Raw genomic sequence first — 17545 nt, forward strand, 5'->3', positions numbered from 1 at the left:
ACACCAATGCCACCCTCTAACCAAACACACTTGTAGCCATTTGCCGGAAATCCATTTCTAAGCCGGAATTCTCAGACTAGTAAGAATGGCTATGGTAACGACGCAGGCATCCGTCGCCACTTTCCAGCCATGTGTCTCGAAATCCAGATTCCTTACTGGTTCTTCCGGCAAACTTTCCCGAGAATTCGCCGTTAAGACGTCCACTTCCTCATTCAAGTCCTACAAAGTTGTAGCGAAGAAAGGCGAATGGCTGCCGGGTTTGGCGTCACCTGGTTACCTCAATGGCAGGTACATTTCTTTAAAAATAAAAAATAAAAAAAAATTCCTAGTTAGTTTATGATAATGAGGAATTGAATCCACTAAATTCATTTATCAATTATCATCGATTATTATTATCATGTTAATTGATCTTAATATATTATTATTATTATTGCCTTTAGCCTCCCTGGTGACAATGGGTTCGACCCTCTTGGGCTCGCTGAGGACCCGGAGAACTTGAGGTGGTATGTACAGGCAGAGCTTGTCAATGGACGGTGGGCGATGTTGGGTGTGGTCGGGATGCTTCTGCCTGAAGTTTTGACCAAGTTTGGTATAATCAATGCACCACAGTGGTATGATGCTGGCAAAGCCCAATACTTTGCTTCTTCATCGACCCTGTTTGTGATCGAGTTCATCTTGTTTCACTACGTCGAGATCAGGAGGTGGCAAGATATCAAGAACCCAGGATGCGTTAACCAAGATCCCATCTTCAAGAACTACAGCTTGCCTCCTCACGAATTGGGATACCCAGGTTCAATCTTCAACCCTCTCAATTTCCAACCCACTCTCGAGGCCAAGGAGAAGGAACTCGCCAATGGTAACATCATCTTCTTTCTTTTTTTCATTTACTCTGCTGTTGGACAGGAACAGTGGATATAGTTTCCCAAATAACAAGGTTTAGGGTGCGTTTGGTTGCTAAATATCATGAAATTTCTTGATTAACCAGTCTAATTTGGTGCAACCAAATGCACCCTTAGCCCAACACGATATAACATAACAGAAACCAGAGCTGAAAAGACTTGTAGAGAGTCATTAGATGATTGATTTGAGTTATGAATTAGAAGATTGAATTGAAAAAGTAATGAGAGTGTGGGGTGATACATTTTGCAGGGAGATTGGCAATGTTGGCGTTCTTGGGTTTTATCGTGCAGCACAATGTGACTGGAAAGGGACCTTTCGAGAACCTCCTACAGCACATTTCTGACCCATGGCACAACACCATTGTCCAGACATTCAACGGTGTCTAGAGAAGCAACAGAGATGGAAAGATGGCCGGACAGATGGATTCTTTTTCCTTTTCGTAACCATGGATGAATGAATGGATGGCTTTCGTTGTGGGACGATGATCTTCAATGTAAAATAATCTATAAATATACAGGGGGTACTAGAAGAGTGATGTATTGCCATCTGCTTTATTTCTATTGTCTTATTATGCATTGTCTCTCTAGAATACAAATCTTGTTGGACCATGGTCACATGACATGCTTATTTCTATTGGATGTCATGTGGGTGGCTCTTCTGCAGAACTAATGACCTCACGCCTTCTTGCAAGGAAACGGATAATTGTCTGGAATGGAAGAGAAAGAAAGCAAATCCTCTGTTCATTTTATGCACTGCCCCAAATACAGTAGGAAACAGATCAACATCAGTTTCCATGCAAATCTCTGTTTCACTTGCTATGGAGGCCAATCCCCACTTCATTTGGTTCATTTTATGCACCACTACCCCAAATACAGAAAGAAAAACATAACCAATTTCCATGTGAATCTCCATTTCACCTGCAATTCGCGACATATCTAAACAATACATTGCCAAATGCAAAGAGAGGAAATGAATTCCAAGCACACCTGAATGAAATGAATATAAGAGCCCAGAGAAAGAATGCTTGTACATCTATGACATGTCAATATCTGATTTCACTTTACATATCGTCATTGAGAAGAATGTAAGGATGCCGTCCTATACTAAGTAATCTAACTACAAAGGCAAAGAACTGAAGGAGCTAGATAGGATATGATGTATAATACAATGGATTCAATATTACAAATTTCTGCATATCCAATGTCTACACTGGATGCACTAAAAATCAGCACGCTTCCTTCTTTATGCTTGGCGGAAGGTCCTTGTAGGTTTGTACATGTACAATAATCACATTATGGTTGCATCCGCATATCTCATCGATGAATAGAGTACTTGGACAAAACCTTCTGGAGATGGAACCCATCAAAAGCCCATGGGCAACTTTAGAAGCAGATAATAAGCCAAAATCATGAAATTCAGTTTGGGTGCTGCAAGAGAATCAATGATCCAGCATCACAATGGGGATTTCAGCTAAGAGGCAGTCAAGAGAATCAACGAGCCAGCATCACAATGGTTATCATGATGGTTGGAACAATCAAAATAACAACGAAAATTTAAAAGCATGCTTGCAAATTGAAATCAAGCAAAGCATCCAATACATGCACCAGAAGCAGAAAAACAAAGGAGGAATGATGCAAAAAGGTTTCACCCAAGAGGAACCATATGCCCCTACTCCTACACATTAGCAATAGTACAGTTCTGTGGATTGCAAGGACATGTGAGACCATGGTTTAGTGATCCAAACCGTTGATCTTATGGGACCCGTCATGAATGGTGGATGCCTCAAATTGTCTAGATTGGAAGATCCTAATCCTTTTATCAATGGCTTACAAATGGAAAATAAGATGGAAAGATCATGATGGTGCAGATTCAACACATGTTTGGAGGGTTGGAATACTCCAATCTTGGAGATCCAAAGAGCATCTCCTATTCACACAGGACCTATTATCAATGGTCTTGATTACTAAACCATAGGCCTGCATGTTTGGAGTGTTGAGATACCACCCGCAAACTGATTATATCATGTAGATGTGTTTCAACATGCATCTAAAGTTGGTGTGCCCTTGTTAAATAGATTGCAAATAAAATGAACCAAAGAACAGGAGCATACAGTGAGGATTTCACCTGGGGGTAAGAGTGCTCATCAAACAGGGGAACTGCACAAGGCCCAGATGTGGAAGCCCAATTATAATGGCTGGCATCATATGCAGGCCTAGGCTGTTTGAAGCCATTAACTTGATAAACCAAGTTAGCACCTTCTATGTTCAGTTCTGCCTCCGGCTTGAGTTTCTTTTCAGTCTGCAAATTGAAACTGTATGGTTGGTAAGGGTACTGGCCACCTAGTTGCAGCCTCAAGCACTCGTTTCTGCTTAACTCATTCAAAGCACCTTCTTGCCCTGAACTATCAATTGTCGCTTGCTTTCCCGTGCTAAAGTAACCCAAATAATTGGGATCAGAGGTGCCCGTGGAGCAGTCTATATCCCTAAAACAGGACACAGTTACGCCCATCAGGTTAATGATCAATCTCAGACAACTTAGTCGCCTGAAGTAGCAACAGAGTGGGAGAAAAGAAGCAATCTTAGGACCTGACGCTGCAAAGAATCAAGAGATCTAAGCAAGGGCAGCTAGAAAAATCCTATAAAATCATTTAGATGAGCTGCAATGCTGCATTTGCTTCAATGAACAAAGGCTTGCATCAAGATTCCTGAAATAGCATATAAAGCTGCAAAAGGATACATAGCGATCGATAGTTTTAAGAAATCGCATCCATTTTATGGATCAAATCATATTTTAAAAAACTTGGAATATTTAAATCAGCATTTGGATTTCCATACTGAAGGCTGGATAAATTGGGTCAACTAGATGAAATTCCAAATTGACCGGTAGGTTTCTGAGCCTTGAACTTAAATTACAACGAAAGACTGATTTTGGCCATAATCAAAATGGAAACCCCAAATAAATGGCGGTTATCTAAATTACCAAAAATGTTTAGTTGAAATTGCTTGGACTTTCCAATTCAATCATTGCCATGGGGGGTGCATCAGTGAAAAAAGCACACGACGAAAAAGAGAAAAAAGGTGGGCGCACTTGTACCATCATAAGGCTCTTAAATAGAACACTAACCTTTGAGGCAGCAAATTTGGGTCATCCGACATCATCATATGCTGACCATCATTATTGTGAAACCATGATAGTGGCTGCGCTTGTTGTTCACCACCCATTACTAACGGTACATGCATCCCATTCTGAAACTACAAAATCATGATAGTATCAATCACTATTTTTTTAGAAATATAAGACATTTGCATTATCCATGCCCATGAGCAATTGGGACTAGATTTTATCCAGAATTTCTAACCTGAGCAGAACATTCTAGTGACATAAGCTGTTGTTTCCCAAAATTTTCCTGTCAAGCATTACGAATGGATTCAATATGCAGTATAGAGCTGCTATCTAGAAGAACAACTCCTTTCTTTCTTTTTCTTCTTCTTCTTCTTCTTCTTTTTTTTTTTTTTTAGAGAGAGAGAGAGAGAGGAACAACAACTCCTTACTAGGATGAAAAATTAATAATAATAATAATAATAATAGATGAGAATAATTAAGACCATTAAAAAATACAACAGGCCAAAGAGTGTTCTATTCAGTATCGTCCAAAGAATGGATCCTATTCGATCAGCCAGAAACTGAAATTACACAGATTAGATAGTACTCAATCTGACTAATGGATTTTTACCCTGGACTGTGGGGCAGTGCTCATTTCCTTTTTAATCCTACATTTGCAGGTAAAAAGATCACACTGCTGGGATCATCCAATCAGTGGTGAGAACCTTCCATGGCAGACCAGGATTAATGAGTCTGGGCCATGTGTATAGTGGAATCACCAAGATCATTTAATTACAGACGTCTCCTCAGAGCTATGTTGCCCTAATTAATGGTGGCAGTCATCTTAAAATCCTAAAGTATTGGTCCAGCCCATCTTATCAGAATAACCAAAAGAAATTCCATGCATATACACCATAAGCCATTCCAAAGATGCAAATCAAACTCTTAAATAGAAATCAAATATGCACATCAAGCTTGTAAGCACAACACACTGTGCAAAACATATAACCCAATAGTAAAGGCATACCTTATGTGTCCGGATTCGACTAAGTGATTCCTTGAGAGATTCTTCCAGCACCCTAATATGGTCTACATTGTTGATCTCATCCGGATCAGTCCAATAGCTGAAAGAACACCACAATAAGATACAGTTTGAATAATCGGATTTAACAAGGCATGATGACTGCATATGTACACTTTCAGAATAAGAACTTCAGGAGCAAGACATTGTGAAGCAAGAGCTTCCTATAGATGAGTGACATGGAATACTGCATTAACCAGTGCCAGCATCCTAAGGTGCTGTCTGTACTGTAAAAAACAGAAGATATTTCCGTTGCTGACACTTCTGACAATTTTCCACATTTTATTTCATTTTGCAGGAAAAAGCTTGCAGAAGAGACACATTTCCTTTCAGCGGAGTGTCGAAGGAAAATAATCTCACTAGTGGGAATTCTATCCACAAAACTGAAGAGAACCCAATGTGGCTTGTGGAGCCTTTCAGAAACTATCAGCAACAACAGAAGGGAATCAAAACCCCTTTGCATTTTCTTTTCCTATGCAAGTAGGCCCTAAATGATGCATGAAAGCTAACCAATAATATGGAGATAACAAGAACACTATCCATTAGGAAAGAAACAAAGAAACACCCAAAGACACTGCAGTCTCAATAATAGTTGCACTTACTGCCAACCCCAATTAATTGGGATAAGGCTTAGATGATGTTGATGAGTTGCACTTAATAGTTTCTTAAAAGTGAAATATAGAGATGACTTTTCTTGCTTGGCTCAGATCATATACCAACCTAAGAAAAGATGATTGCATTAGTTATGAGGAATTTTTTGTCAAACCTAAGCACCCATCTAATCTGATTTCTATGACATCTCTAGTAACATTAAACATAAAAAATCTTGACAATGAACATAACAGGAAAAAGGAACACAATATAATGCACGTGCAAGTATACAATATGTTTTCAAGACTTAATTTTATTTCTGTCCTCAAGAAACACTTTGGATATTCCATCTTCCGACCTTAAAATATAGAGATCATTAAAATCATTAATGGAACAGTCTCTGTAGCGATCATGGCTACCGTAGTGGAAAGTCTTTATGTACGCTGTTGCCTGCTTACAAGGATTTAAAAGACGGGCATTTCTTCTCCTTCTTCCAGGGTATTGTAGTATGTGAGCTTTTGCCATAGCCAGTTCTAGAGCCCGAGTACGGTTGATGTCTTCTGGGAAACCAATTATAAAACCTTTGCAATCGATCATTTAAAAGCTGATCCAGCATTGCTAGAAGTTAAGACGACAATGATAATGATTAAGATTGTTGTTTCTATACCTACAGCTCCATGTGGAGTTGAGGACACTTACCTAGGACAACCTTACCCACATAGTCTCCCTTCCTCAATCACTCTCATGCCCCCATCAAGCTTGTGCCATGTCTAGTACAGCTATGGTAAGAGTCACCACCTAGGGCTAAGGTGTTAGTTCAAGACCTCTATTTTCATCCCGCTCCATCAAGATCCCTCAATCCTTCATGAAATTCCTTTACTCTAACCAGCCAACCATGTAAGAAGTAAGAATCCTCCTTGCATCATTCCTCCTTCGCCTTATCTTTCCTTTGCCTCACAAGAGCCCCTCCTTTCCTTGTGTGACCCACCCCTTCTGCAGCACATAGTTACTCGCCCTGCTGCCTTCAAGGCACCCCTTGTGCAAAGCCCCAGCAACATCTCCAACAAGCTACCCACACCATTGAAGCATCACAGAAAAATGGAACTCAACCTCGAGGGGGTAAGGTAGAAGTTCCACCAAATAACCACCATCAACGAAAAAGGCAAATTTATGAGCCTTAAGAATGATGGGGTTCAAGAGTCAATGTCTATCCTACATGTACCCAGTGTTTTAAATATCGACAATATCAACATATATCCCACGATATATCTTGTATCCCACATGTGCGATACGAAACGCACAGGTGGTGCCGATATATCCCACCTATTCGATCTAGTGAACATTTTCAATTTTTGATCCATGTTTTTGCTGTAAATCACATTAAACCAGTGTCAAATGGTTACAAATCTATGATTCTTCATGTTTTCCATGAAAAATCATGGATTTGGAACTTTGATTTCAAGATTTGGGGAGATGGGTCAAATTGCGAAAAATTGAGAACAATTGAAATTTCTCAATTTCTCACAAATTAGTTGCAATCTTTATATCCAAACACAAAACTAAACATGTACGTAACGTCGTAACCTGATCTATGATTCTTCTTTTTCTTTTGAATGTATTGCTTGTGTTTCCATAAATGTCTTCTTACATTTTTAAATTATATAAATAGACTTTGAATATACCTGCATCAATTCAGTTGGAAAGTGCATATATTAGGACCCCATACAAAGGAAACCCCTATCATGTGCCCTTTTATTTGTAATGTTTTGATTCCTAAGTGTGTATTGATGTCTTTTTCAACAATCCCTGAACTTTCATTGAAAAATTCGACCAATTTCCTGATGTTCCTATGTTTCCCAACAACAATGATACATTACGCGATACAACTGACATATCCCATGTGATAACCTATATGTATCCATATCCCAAGGGTGTGATACATTACGCGATAACGATATTTAAAACATTGTACGTACCACACCATTTGACAAGTAATAGCATAAAGCATCACCTACCAACAATAGCCATGATTTAGGCACTTGATGTGTTGCTCAACATCTCACTCAATGGGGATGACCAGCCAATTGCCATCGTCGCTGACCATGGGGTGCATTAGAGCACATGTTTGATGCATTAGAGCAAGTGGTAGATATGGCTAACTCCCATTCATGTGGGGTTTACAGAGTGTGCATTTTGAGGATCAAGCCCACAATGGCATTCATAATTTACTTGGCCACAACTATCAAAAACGCATGAGAACCTCTCTTGTATGATAAGCATTGGGGCCCATGTAAGGACAGATACATTTCTCTTTTAGTCTTACAGTGAGATTATTCTAATTCTAAACAGTGTTTACCGTATCAGTATCACACATGGTATCGTACCCTTGGGATATGGATATATATTGGTAATCATAGGGGATATATCAGTCATATCGAGTAATGTATCGCTGTTGTTGGGAAATTTTGAAATTTTGGTTGAATTTTTCGATAAAACTTCAGGGATTGTTAAAATAAATAAATAAATAATATTAATACACACTTTTAAATCATAACATCACAAAAACATGTGCACGTAATAGGTTTCCTTTGTAAAGACTACTAAGCTATATGTTGTTTGACTGAATTGATGCAACTATATTCAAAGTCAATTCATATAATTGAAAATTTTAAGAAGACATGTATGGAAACAACCAATACATTAAAAACCAAAACAAGAATAACAAATTAAGGAATTTATCTGTGAATGGTGTGTGTGGATGTGGCTCAAACCCACATAGAGTTGCGTGGTGGCTCAAAATCATCATCTACATCCTTAAATGCTCTAACAATATAGTTAATTGACCGCTGATACAAAAGAAAAAAAAAAGGGAAAAATATTTTTTAATAAATTTTTATTATTTAGTATTTTTGGGAAAATCACCAAAACTACATGAATCAGTAGATTAGGCCTCATACATGTTTGATTTCATGTGTGGACAATATGATTACAACCAACTTAGGAGAAATTGCGAAATTTTTGAAAATTTTTCCAAATTGGACCACTTACTATCAAATTTCGAATTTTGAGTGTATGTGATGATGATTTCATCAAATACTCCTACATAATCTGAAATTGGGCCTAATTGAACGCTGATAGAATTGGAATTTTTTTTTTAAAAAAAAAAAAAAAAACTTTTTTATTATTTTTAATTAAAAAATAATATTTTCCAAAAAAAATCACCAAAACTACATGAATCAGTAGATCAGGCCTAAAACATACTTGATTTGTGTTTTGATAGTAAGATTGCAACAAAGTTTGGAGAAATTGCAGAAACTTCAAATTTTCTCCAATTTCCCCCAAATCGGATCACCTACCCTTAAATCTCAAAATTGAAGGTTCAAATCCTTAATTTTCAATGCAAAACATGAAGAATCAAGAATTTCTAATCTTTTGGCACTGATTTTGTATGGTTTAATTTTTTATTTATTTTTTAAGAAAAGAAAATGAAAATACAAAATCACTCACCAAATGAAAATCGACCTCAAATCCACAAAAATCTTAATTCCGGTTTGAAATTTCTGTTTTTCTTCCAAAAGATTGCAAAGGATAGACCGAAATGCACCCACAATGTGTTTAGATTAGAAGAGAAAGAAAATGACGTAAAAATGACCGGCGATGCCAATATTATTAATATTGCAATCATTGATTCTAAATGATCTTTCTCCTTGTAGTGGTACCTAAAGTAATGCAGGGGCATTTTCACATTGGCTCGAGTGGGGTCGCCTATTGGATGCAGGGGCACACTCGGGGTGGGTTACCCATGCGATTTGGGGCTCACGACGGAGGTCTCGTGTTCGAGACTCCTTACCAGGGGTGATTAATGCACATTTCACACCGGGCTTGAGTGGGGTAGCCAGTGAGATGCGGGGACACACTCAGGGTGGGCGGCCCATGTGATTTGGGGCCCATGAATGGGGTTCGGCCGAGGTTCTAACCCATGAGATGTGGGGCCCGCGCTATGAGATAAAGGAATTAATTCGCCATACTCTAACAGTTCGAGCTTTTAGAGCAAGTGGTTAATTGTCCTGCATCATAAAGCTTTGGTTCACATTGGTCAACAAGAATCCCTGCAAAAAACCCCAAGAATCCAAGGCCCACGTTGGACAAGAGTTGCAATTATTTGGTTTCTAGCATCCTCATACCCTACACATAAATGAGCAAAATATGACTAAGTCCCTGATTTAGTCCCTTGGGAATGACTGGTCCCTGACAATGGGCTTTCATAAATAAATGATTTCAGTAATACAGATAATTTACTAGTAAAATGTTAGTCACTATCAAATCAATAAATACCCCCAATGTTAATGATAAGGAATGAAAGGGTTAGCACCTCAGTCTCTTGTGTATTTCTGATAGTTGAGATTCCAATAGCCTTGACTGGTTACTCAATTCCTATTCAATGAGAAAACACAACATATAAGTGAAGATAATGAAGAGGAAAATATGCTTAAATAGACAACATGATATTTAAAGCTATATATTTTGTGATGCATACCTCAACTGTCTGGGTACTGCCAAAAAAAAAAATCAATAATATCAGAAATCTCAGCTGATTCAGATGGAGAAAGTACTGACTTCATTGAAATTTAGCACATACCTTGTACCCAAAAAGTCTTGTATATTGACATCATGGTCTAACTTTTTGAATGTCTTTTTCAGTGCCTACATTCTCAAAGAAAACATCAAAGTATTGTATGAACATGTAATCTGTTGATCCATTATTCAAAACCCAAATGACTGAAACAATGTGCTGGGCAAAGGCCACAAGACAAGAATGGCTTACTTCGAGGCTCTCTAGTTTCCTGTTCCAAAAAATTAAGAATGATAAAAACAAAAACAAAAACACACACACACACTCTGAGACCATCCACATATAAACCATACCGATTAATTAAATAAATTATCACAATTTAAAATGAATTTGGCAGCACCTTTTTGCCCTCTCCTGTGGTGTGAGTTGAGCAAACTTTGCAATAACCTCTTCAATATTGCTGAAAAAAAAAAAAAGAAAAAAAGAAAAGAAGAAGGTTAAAATACTAGAAGCAAGACAAAACATGAAGAGATGCAGAATTTTCAGTTAGAAGACAGTATATCAAAATTGAATCGAACTACTTATTGGAAAGAGGCTCAGCTCATGGAATTCTTGATATCTCTTGAGAAGACAACCTCAAACAGATGGAAATTTAATGGGATGACCCATTTAAGTGGAAATAAAAACAACATGAATTGAAAACAACCGAAAAATCACTAGACGTGGCCATTTTGTGAATATATATATATATATATATATAAATTGGTGCAATGGCAGTTCATACAAAAACTGGTGGGGAGAGGGAGAGAGGCGAGAGGGAGAGACAGAGAGAAAGAGAGAGGTTCTAATGGTGCAAATTTTCATGTTCGCTTACTTCCAAAGAACCAACCAAAACCTGTTTGAGAGAATGATTGAGTGGGGTTGTTATGATAGATTAGAAAATCCTTAAAGTTGGCAATAGAAAACTCATTGCACTTTTCAATTGCATCACTGTAGTATTCTCAAATCCAAACAGGCATATCGGTGTATGGATTTGATGATTTGATATTAAAGTAATGGAAAGTGCCATTATTGTGCTTTTCAATTGTATTACTGTGGTAATCTCAAATCCAAACAGGCAGATCGGTGTATGGGTTTGATGATTTGGCATTGAAGTAATGGAAAAGTGTCATCATTGCGTTTTTCAATTGCATTACTGTGGTAATCTCAAATCCAAACGGGTAGATTGGTGTATGGAATTGATGATTTTACATTAAAGTAATGGAAAAGTGCCATCACTGTGATTTTACTGCCAATAAACCGAATGGCACAATCGTCAGTCAAATGAAGATGTTTTCAGGAGACAGATAAAGGAATTTGTAATGCTTGTACTTTTTCATTACATTACTGTGGAAATCCTGAATCCAAACAGGCGCTAAAATAGGTGTGGTAAGGGAAAAAAAGGGGCACATGATATACCACGAGCAGTTGGCTGGATGCATTAAAAAGAAAAGCCTTCCCCTTCAAATCCACGATCAATTACAAATGAATCATTTAATAAAAAGTGAGCAGATCACTTTTCATTTGCAGTTGATCAATAAGAGAATAAATCAAATTACCTGCGTTCACCAAGGCATAGTGTGGGCTTTCCACTTGGTGAAAACATGAGAAGGGCAATATCTATATCACACAATATCGATAGCTCCTTAGCTTTCTTAAGAATCCCAGCCCTCCTTTTTGAGTAGGTCACTTGCCGTCCGCTTGTGTTTTCCAATCTCTTTATCTTTAGCTTAATCCTTCCCATCCTGCAAACTTCGGCGAAAAATCTTTTAGTTTCTACCCCTTGCCGTCCTCTCCCAAACCTTTCTGTGCCCCAAAAAAGGTATTCAACTATCTAGTCTGCATCCTTTTACTCGCATTCTCACAATTAACACAAATTCAAATGTTTATAAATGCAATTATTCCAAAAAAAAAAAAAAAATCAACCCAAATTCAAAAACAACAAAAGTAATTCCAAAACTTTCATCCACAATCTCCCACTAATCCCTAATTAGGTGAAAAGGAAAAGGATTTCCAAAAAAAAAAAGCCACAAACCAAACCGAAACCTACCAGACCCACAAATAAAATCCAAAATTTCCAATTCCAACACCTCAAAATTCTACAAAGGCCAACTGAAATTATCACCGCACGGCTGGCCAAAATCAACACCGATCTTTAAAATAAAAATAAAAAAGAAGAAGAAGAAATACGGAAAACAAATCGCTCGCTGCAAACAAACCGAAATTTACAAAACCCGGTTACCAGATCGAAGCCATAAGCAATCAAGTGTACCCTTTTCAATACCCCAAGTAGATCTGCCCGAAAGCATATCAAAAAGGATCAAAACTCCAAAATAAGAAAAACCCAGTTGAGAAAATAAACAGGAAATGAAAACCCAGATTAAAAATCTCCCCCCTAAACAAGAAAACATCAATCAACCTAACAAAAAAAGAAAGAAACAAAATACAGGCAATAATAAAAGAAAAGGAAAATGGAAATGGGAGAAAAGATGTATAGAGAGAAAGGGAGAAATGGAGCTAACATTTACATGAATGGCGGAGCTGCAAAATCGGTATTTAAAACGAGCGGGAGAATCGGGAAGCGTCTGAAATTCCAAAACCAACCATCGTTTTCAAGAAAAAGAAAAAAAGAGCGGAGATGATAAAGGAAGAGAGAGGAGAGATGGAAGGGTTAGAAATGATATTGGAGAGCCAAGAGATTCCAACGGACGCGAGCTCCGGACCCTCGACCTCCTCAGGAAAATCAATCGATCGTTTGAAACCTCCTCCGACCACGCGGACCGCCTTTTCCGTACGGAGGAATGTACCGAAACTTTCCATAACGGATCGGGATTTCACTGTGTTTTACGCAACCCGATACGCACTCTACGATACGGTGGCACGTGCGATTTAATGCATTTATTATTGCTCTATACCGCGTATGTGTACGAGATCTGAACCGCTCATTCGCTGGACCAAATAGTTACGGCCTGTAATCCAAGAGGTTGCAGTGTTTGGCAATATAAACCCTTTAATCGGTGGCAGCAGATGAACTTGATAAGTCAGCAATGGTTCACATCCAGTTTGTTTAGATGGTTACGAATTGGTATTTAGTCCAATCAAAAGCATTTATTAGTGGCCAATCAATGGATTGATGCCTGTTTCGGATCATTGTACACATGCACCTCCTGTATGGTACGCGATCTGGATGCAGGAAATCCAGTGTCTCCGATGGCTGTGATCAGCTCCCGCGGATTTTTGAGGTATTGCGAGGGTGGAGTGACTTTTGCAGTTTCCTTCGAAATGTCCATCTCTATAACGGGTGCGGCTTTGGTGGATGGCCGGATCCACCCAAGTGGGTGGAATCCCTGAGCAAGGGACCCACTGTGATGTATATTCCTTATATCCACACCGTCCATCCCTTTCGAAAGCTCATTTTAGAGAATGATCCCAAAAAGTTTAATCCGATCCAAATCTCTGGTGGACCATAATACAGGAAACAGTGGTAATGAGATTCGGACCACAGTACATGAAACAGTGGTAATCCGCCATTAAAAGCTTACCATCGGCCACAAAAGTTTTTATGTTCTCTTCATTCAGGTCTTTGTTACCTTATCAACAGGTTGGATGGCAAATAAATATTCTCGTGTTCCTCATGAAGTTTTTAATGGTGAGGATTCAATCATTACTATTTCCTGTGGTATGGTCCACCTAGAACGTGGATCTGCTTCAATTTTTATTTTTATTTTTTTTACCATGCACTAAAAATGAGCTTTCAAAATAGATGGACAGCTTGGATGCAAGCAACATGAATCCCAGTGGGCCCCACAGGTAGGGATCCACCGACCTGGGTGGATCCCGGTATCCACTCAAACCACTCCCCTTCTATAAGTGGGAACCGGTCTGTAGCGATCCAAACTTCAGATATGATGGGCCTCGTGCTGGATGTTACCAATGTAACAGAAGATCATCTTGAAAAATCGGATTTCTTCGGTTGAATATGACACTATGCTGTAATTTTGTTCTTAACTGTCTATCTGTAGGCACCCTTTGAAGGGCTGAAATTTTCCGATCTGAGACATTTTTAATGCGTTGGGTCATCATCCGCCCTGAGGGCCTTCGTGCCAATGGTTTGGATCGCAGACGCATGTGGCCCTCTGGCAGAAAGCCAGATACTGAAAACTCAAGCGTATTCGGAGTTTGGGTCGTCTCGAGAAATGGAAAATGATATTTCCGGAACTTGCGAGTTCCGAGACGGGCAAACATTCTCTTTCATTTGTGGAATGTTTACGTGTCCTCTCTATCACCGCTTCATGTGTATAGATTACACGGCTCCCACGTTAGACAGCCACGTGACTAAAACTGTGTGGACTACTGAGGTTTATCTTATAGCCTCTCTCGACCGTCGTTTCTTCTATGAGCCCAAACAGGAGGGAGATCAAAACTCAAGTGGCTCATACCACATGAAACAGTGGAAATGAAGACACCTACTGGTAATTAAAACCTTTGTGTGGGGCCACTGTAATGATTAGATGACGTCTAACTCCTTATGATACCCAACTGAATGAAGGGAAAACGAAAATATAATGTTGATAGAAAATTAATTAATACGAGCTTACTAAGATTTCAATAATAAGCATTCAAAACTCTCTTACATGGTTCATTTGAGTTTTAGATCTCCCTCATGTCTTTGAGTAAACTCATCAAACATATGAAATGACTGAATATAACACAAATATTATTGTGTGCTCATAAAGGCTTGGGTCATGGGGAACCTATTTTCCAATGATAGATAAATAATGGTGATGGCTGATCACATGTACTGCATTAATCCAGGCCAAAAATGCTTTTGTGTCACTTTTGTAGACAGTCTGGAGGTTAAACTTTTGCTGATGTGGACAGAATGAGCTCATGTGGATTACATACACCTTGCCCAGCAGGTGAGCCATGCAAAATTCAGGCATGTTCAACATGAGATGGACTACACCCTTGGAAACAGTTGAGATAGAAAGTCCAACCGTTAAAATGGTCCATATTATGTATGAGGCTCGAGGACATGTTTACATGTCATCCAATCCACTCCTTTGGCAGGCTATACCACGATGAATGAATTCTCCTACAACTAACGTAGGCTACACCACATGACTTTAGGAGTTCTAGGCGGGATCTTACACCCTTCCCTATAGTACAGTCCTACTGAATGTTGGATTGGACTGATTTTTAAGATGCATGGTGAAAGGTATAAGATATTTTTAGTGACTTCTTTGAGGTCATGTCCTTGCAATGTAAAGTAGGATAAGCTTGGTATGAAGCGCATTGGTATGCTTAACTTGTCAAGTTGATCGTGGACTCATAATATTATTATACGTCGTTGATAACTTGATATTATACACCGTTTGATTATTAGACATATGGTGAGTCTTTATTGTAGGATACTGTCCCCCACACATGTCGTGCATGCATACATATGCATTGATTGGATTCAAAAATTCAAGCTAGATTTGATTATTTGTATTAGCTTCTACCCTTTATGCTCCTTATACTTATCCTCATATTTGAGGGAACCTAGGGTCCTAGCATGATTACTTTGATTCATCAACGTGTCAGCCTTTTAAGTAGACTATGATAAGTTGGATGGCCAATCAAGCTCCCTACAAGGACTAAATTCTTAGCAAATGATTTACATCCCTCATAGGAATGATTGATTAATATGAATGACGAAACTCACTCTTGTAAATTATTTTGTTTTCATATGATTAATTTAGTTCTAAGATATTGTGGGTCATTGGACAATAGATCTTAAAGTGGTATGTAGAAAATATGTTTATAATAATATGAGAGGCGATTAGGTATAGTCTTATGTGGTGTGTATAAGAAAACATTCAAACTTTGACTGATTTGACTTGATCAAAGATTATTTGTAATTAGACAATTATATTGTGAGTGTTACTTACTGAATAAGTAGCTTATGAAAATTGTTTTAAAGAGATTCCTTTGTAACAAAAAAAAATATATAAAAAAACAAATAAAAAAGTAGCTACATGCTAAATATTCATGAATATGGGCTAGTAATCTATGAATTGCTCCATATTTTTAGGCCCCAAGAAAATTTTCTTAATACATAAAGTAAAAAACTTTAAGCACATTTGTTACATTGACCCTGAAAAGAAGTAAAACCATTATGCCAGGCATCTTCCTCCTCCAATCTTCATTAAAACGTGTGTTATTTCTTTGCAATGAATATGAATGCCTAAAAGTATATCTAATTTTACTTCTACCATGTGTAAACTCTTATAGATAAAGCATTACTTCAATTGAAAAATAAAATAAAATGTTGTTTTGTAAACTAAAAAAAAATGAGCTAACCAGAGAATAATTTAATTTAGGTGTGGCATACATGTGATGTATGAAACTTTTGACTGCCTATGTATCTTCCATCACACTAATTTCAAACTTTTTCTATTTGAAGTGTGGGCTTCTTTTAATATGGATGAGTTGAGGATTAAACCAAGTCACACGTTTCCTCATAATAACATGTCAAGCATACCATACAATTAATGTTTTGGAACCAAATTTAGCAATTCAGATCAACTGCCATAAACTCCAGCTCATGCAACTTGATTTAGCAAAGATTGAATTGTAAGAGAGAGAAATCACCTCCAAAATTTCAACGGTTAGATTTAAGTCGGAGTAGAGGAGCCATGCTCTACACTATGTTAAAAATGATCACTTAAGTAACTTTGTCAAATCGGCAGCAAAGCCTACAATTTGCAAGGCCACCCATTTGTTCTTCCATATAAATTGTTAAAACCAAGCTTATATTTGATTATTTGATTATTAAATTAGTGGATTTTTATTGGACAATTTAAATAAAAAACCATCCTACTTCAACAAGCAATATTGTTCCACAATTTATTCAACTTATGTCATAATATGTGCTACAATCTACCTGGTTTACTTTGAGTTCATGCATGATACATGCACCATTCAAAAGTTCATGTATTTAAGTACCATACCTTTTGGGAGTATTAAATAACTCTCCGTTTTATGAAATCTTTTGCAGATTTAATTAGAGAAGAAGACAATTCTAAATAACAAAATGCATGGGGACATTTTTGAGTGGAGATGGAACACATGCCAAAGTTCTTGAAATATGGCACATGTCAGAGATCCAGGCCATTCACTGGGTAGGGTGAACCGTTAACATGCCATGGACCAAAAATGATATTGGTTCCCTGATTGTGCAGCTCAAACTTGTATAAGAAAAATGGGCTAGAAGA

General features: G+C 37.9%; 2 protein-coding genes across 8 annotated transcripts; one reads left to right on the plus strand and one right to left on the minus strand.

The window, feature by feature from the left end:
• Positions 1–1458, plus strand: LOC131242054 (chlorophyll a-b binding protein 4, chloroplastic). Its single transcript, XM_058240429.1, has 3 exons — positions 1–288; positions 441–856; positions 1150–1458. The coding sequence occupies exons 1-3, from the start codon at positions 86–88 to the stop codon at positions 1284–1286; spliced, it is 756 nt and encodes a 251-aa protein (XP_058096412.1). The 5' UTR covers positions 1–85; the 3' UTR covers positions 1287–1458.
• A 412-nt stretch (positions 1459–1870) lies between these two features.
• Positions 1871–13197, minus strand: LOC131242053 (agamous-like MADS-box protein AGL65). 7 transcript variants are annotated; one of them, XM_058240428.1, is made up of 12 exons: positions 12815–13197; positions 11846–12038; positions 10648–10707; positions 10500–10518; positions 10314–10378; positions 10212–10227; positions 10047–10108; positions 5030–5126; positions 4259–4306; positions 4024–4151; positions 3025–3382; positions 2165–2327 (listed from the first exon to the last, which is right to left on the minus strand). In XM_058240428.1, exons 2-12 carry the CDS (start codon positions 12028–12030, stop codon positions 2316–2318), a joined length of 1050 nt encoding a protein of 349 aa, XP_058096411.1. In that variant the 5' UTR covers positions 12031–12038; positions 12815–13197; the 3' UTR covers positions 2165–2315. The 7 variants fall into 7 exon arrangements, with proteins under 7 accessions (XP_058096406.1, XP_058096411.1, XP_058096410.1 ...); XM_058240427.1 differs by having other exon boundaries at positions 12809–13197; XM_058240426.1 differs by having other exon boundaries at positions 11846–12031; positions 12815–13196.
• Positions 13198–17545: the final 4348 nt, after the last annotated feature.

Source organism: Magnolia sinica, chromosome 4 (genome assembly GCF_029962835.1).
Source record: "Magnolia sinica isolate HGM2019 chromosome 4, MsV1, whole genome shotgun sequence".
NCBI lineage: Eukaryota > Viridiplantae > Streptophyta > Magnoliopsida > Magnoliales > Magnoliaceae > Magnolia > Magnolia sinica.

Bases quoted from the DNA above. Each gene is read 5' to 3' on its own strand.
- LOC131242054 (XM_058240429.1), top strand. From the start codon at position 86: ATGGCTATGGTAACGACGCAGGCATCCGTCGCCACTTTCCAGCCATGT. The intron at 289-440 runs GTACATTTCTTT...TATTGCCTTTAG, and splicing joins CCTGGTTACCTCAATGGCAG to CCTCCCTGGTGACAATGGGT. The intron at 857-1,149 runs GTAACATCATCT...TACATTTTGCAG, and splicing joins GGAGAAGGAACTCGCCAATG to GGAGATTGGCAATGTTGGCG.
- LOC131242053 (XM_058240426.1), bottom strand. The intron at 5,127-10,046 runs GTGCTAACCCTT...GTGTTCTTTCAG, and splicing joins GAAATACACAAGAGACTGAG to CTATTGGACTGATCCGGATG. The intron at 4,307-5,029 runs GTATGCCTTTAC...AATGCTTGACAG, and splicing joins GTCGAATCCGGACACATAAG to GAAAATTTTGGGAAACAACA.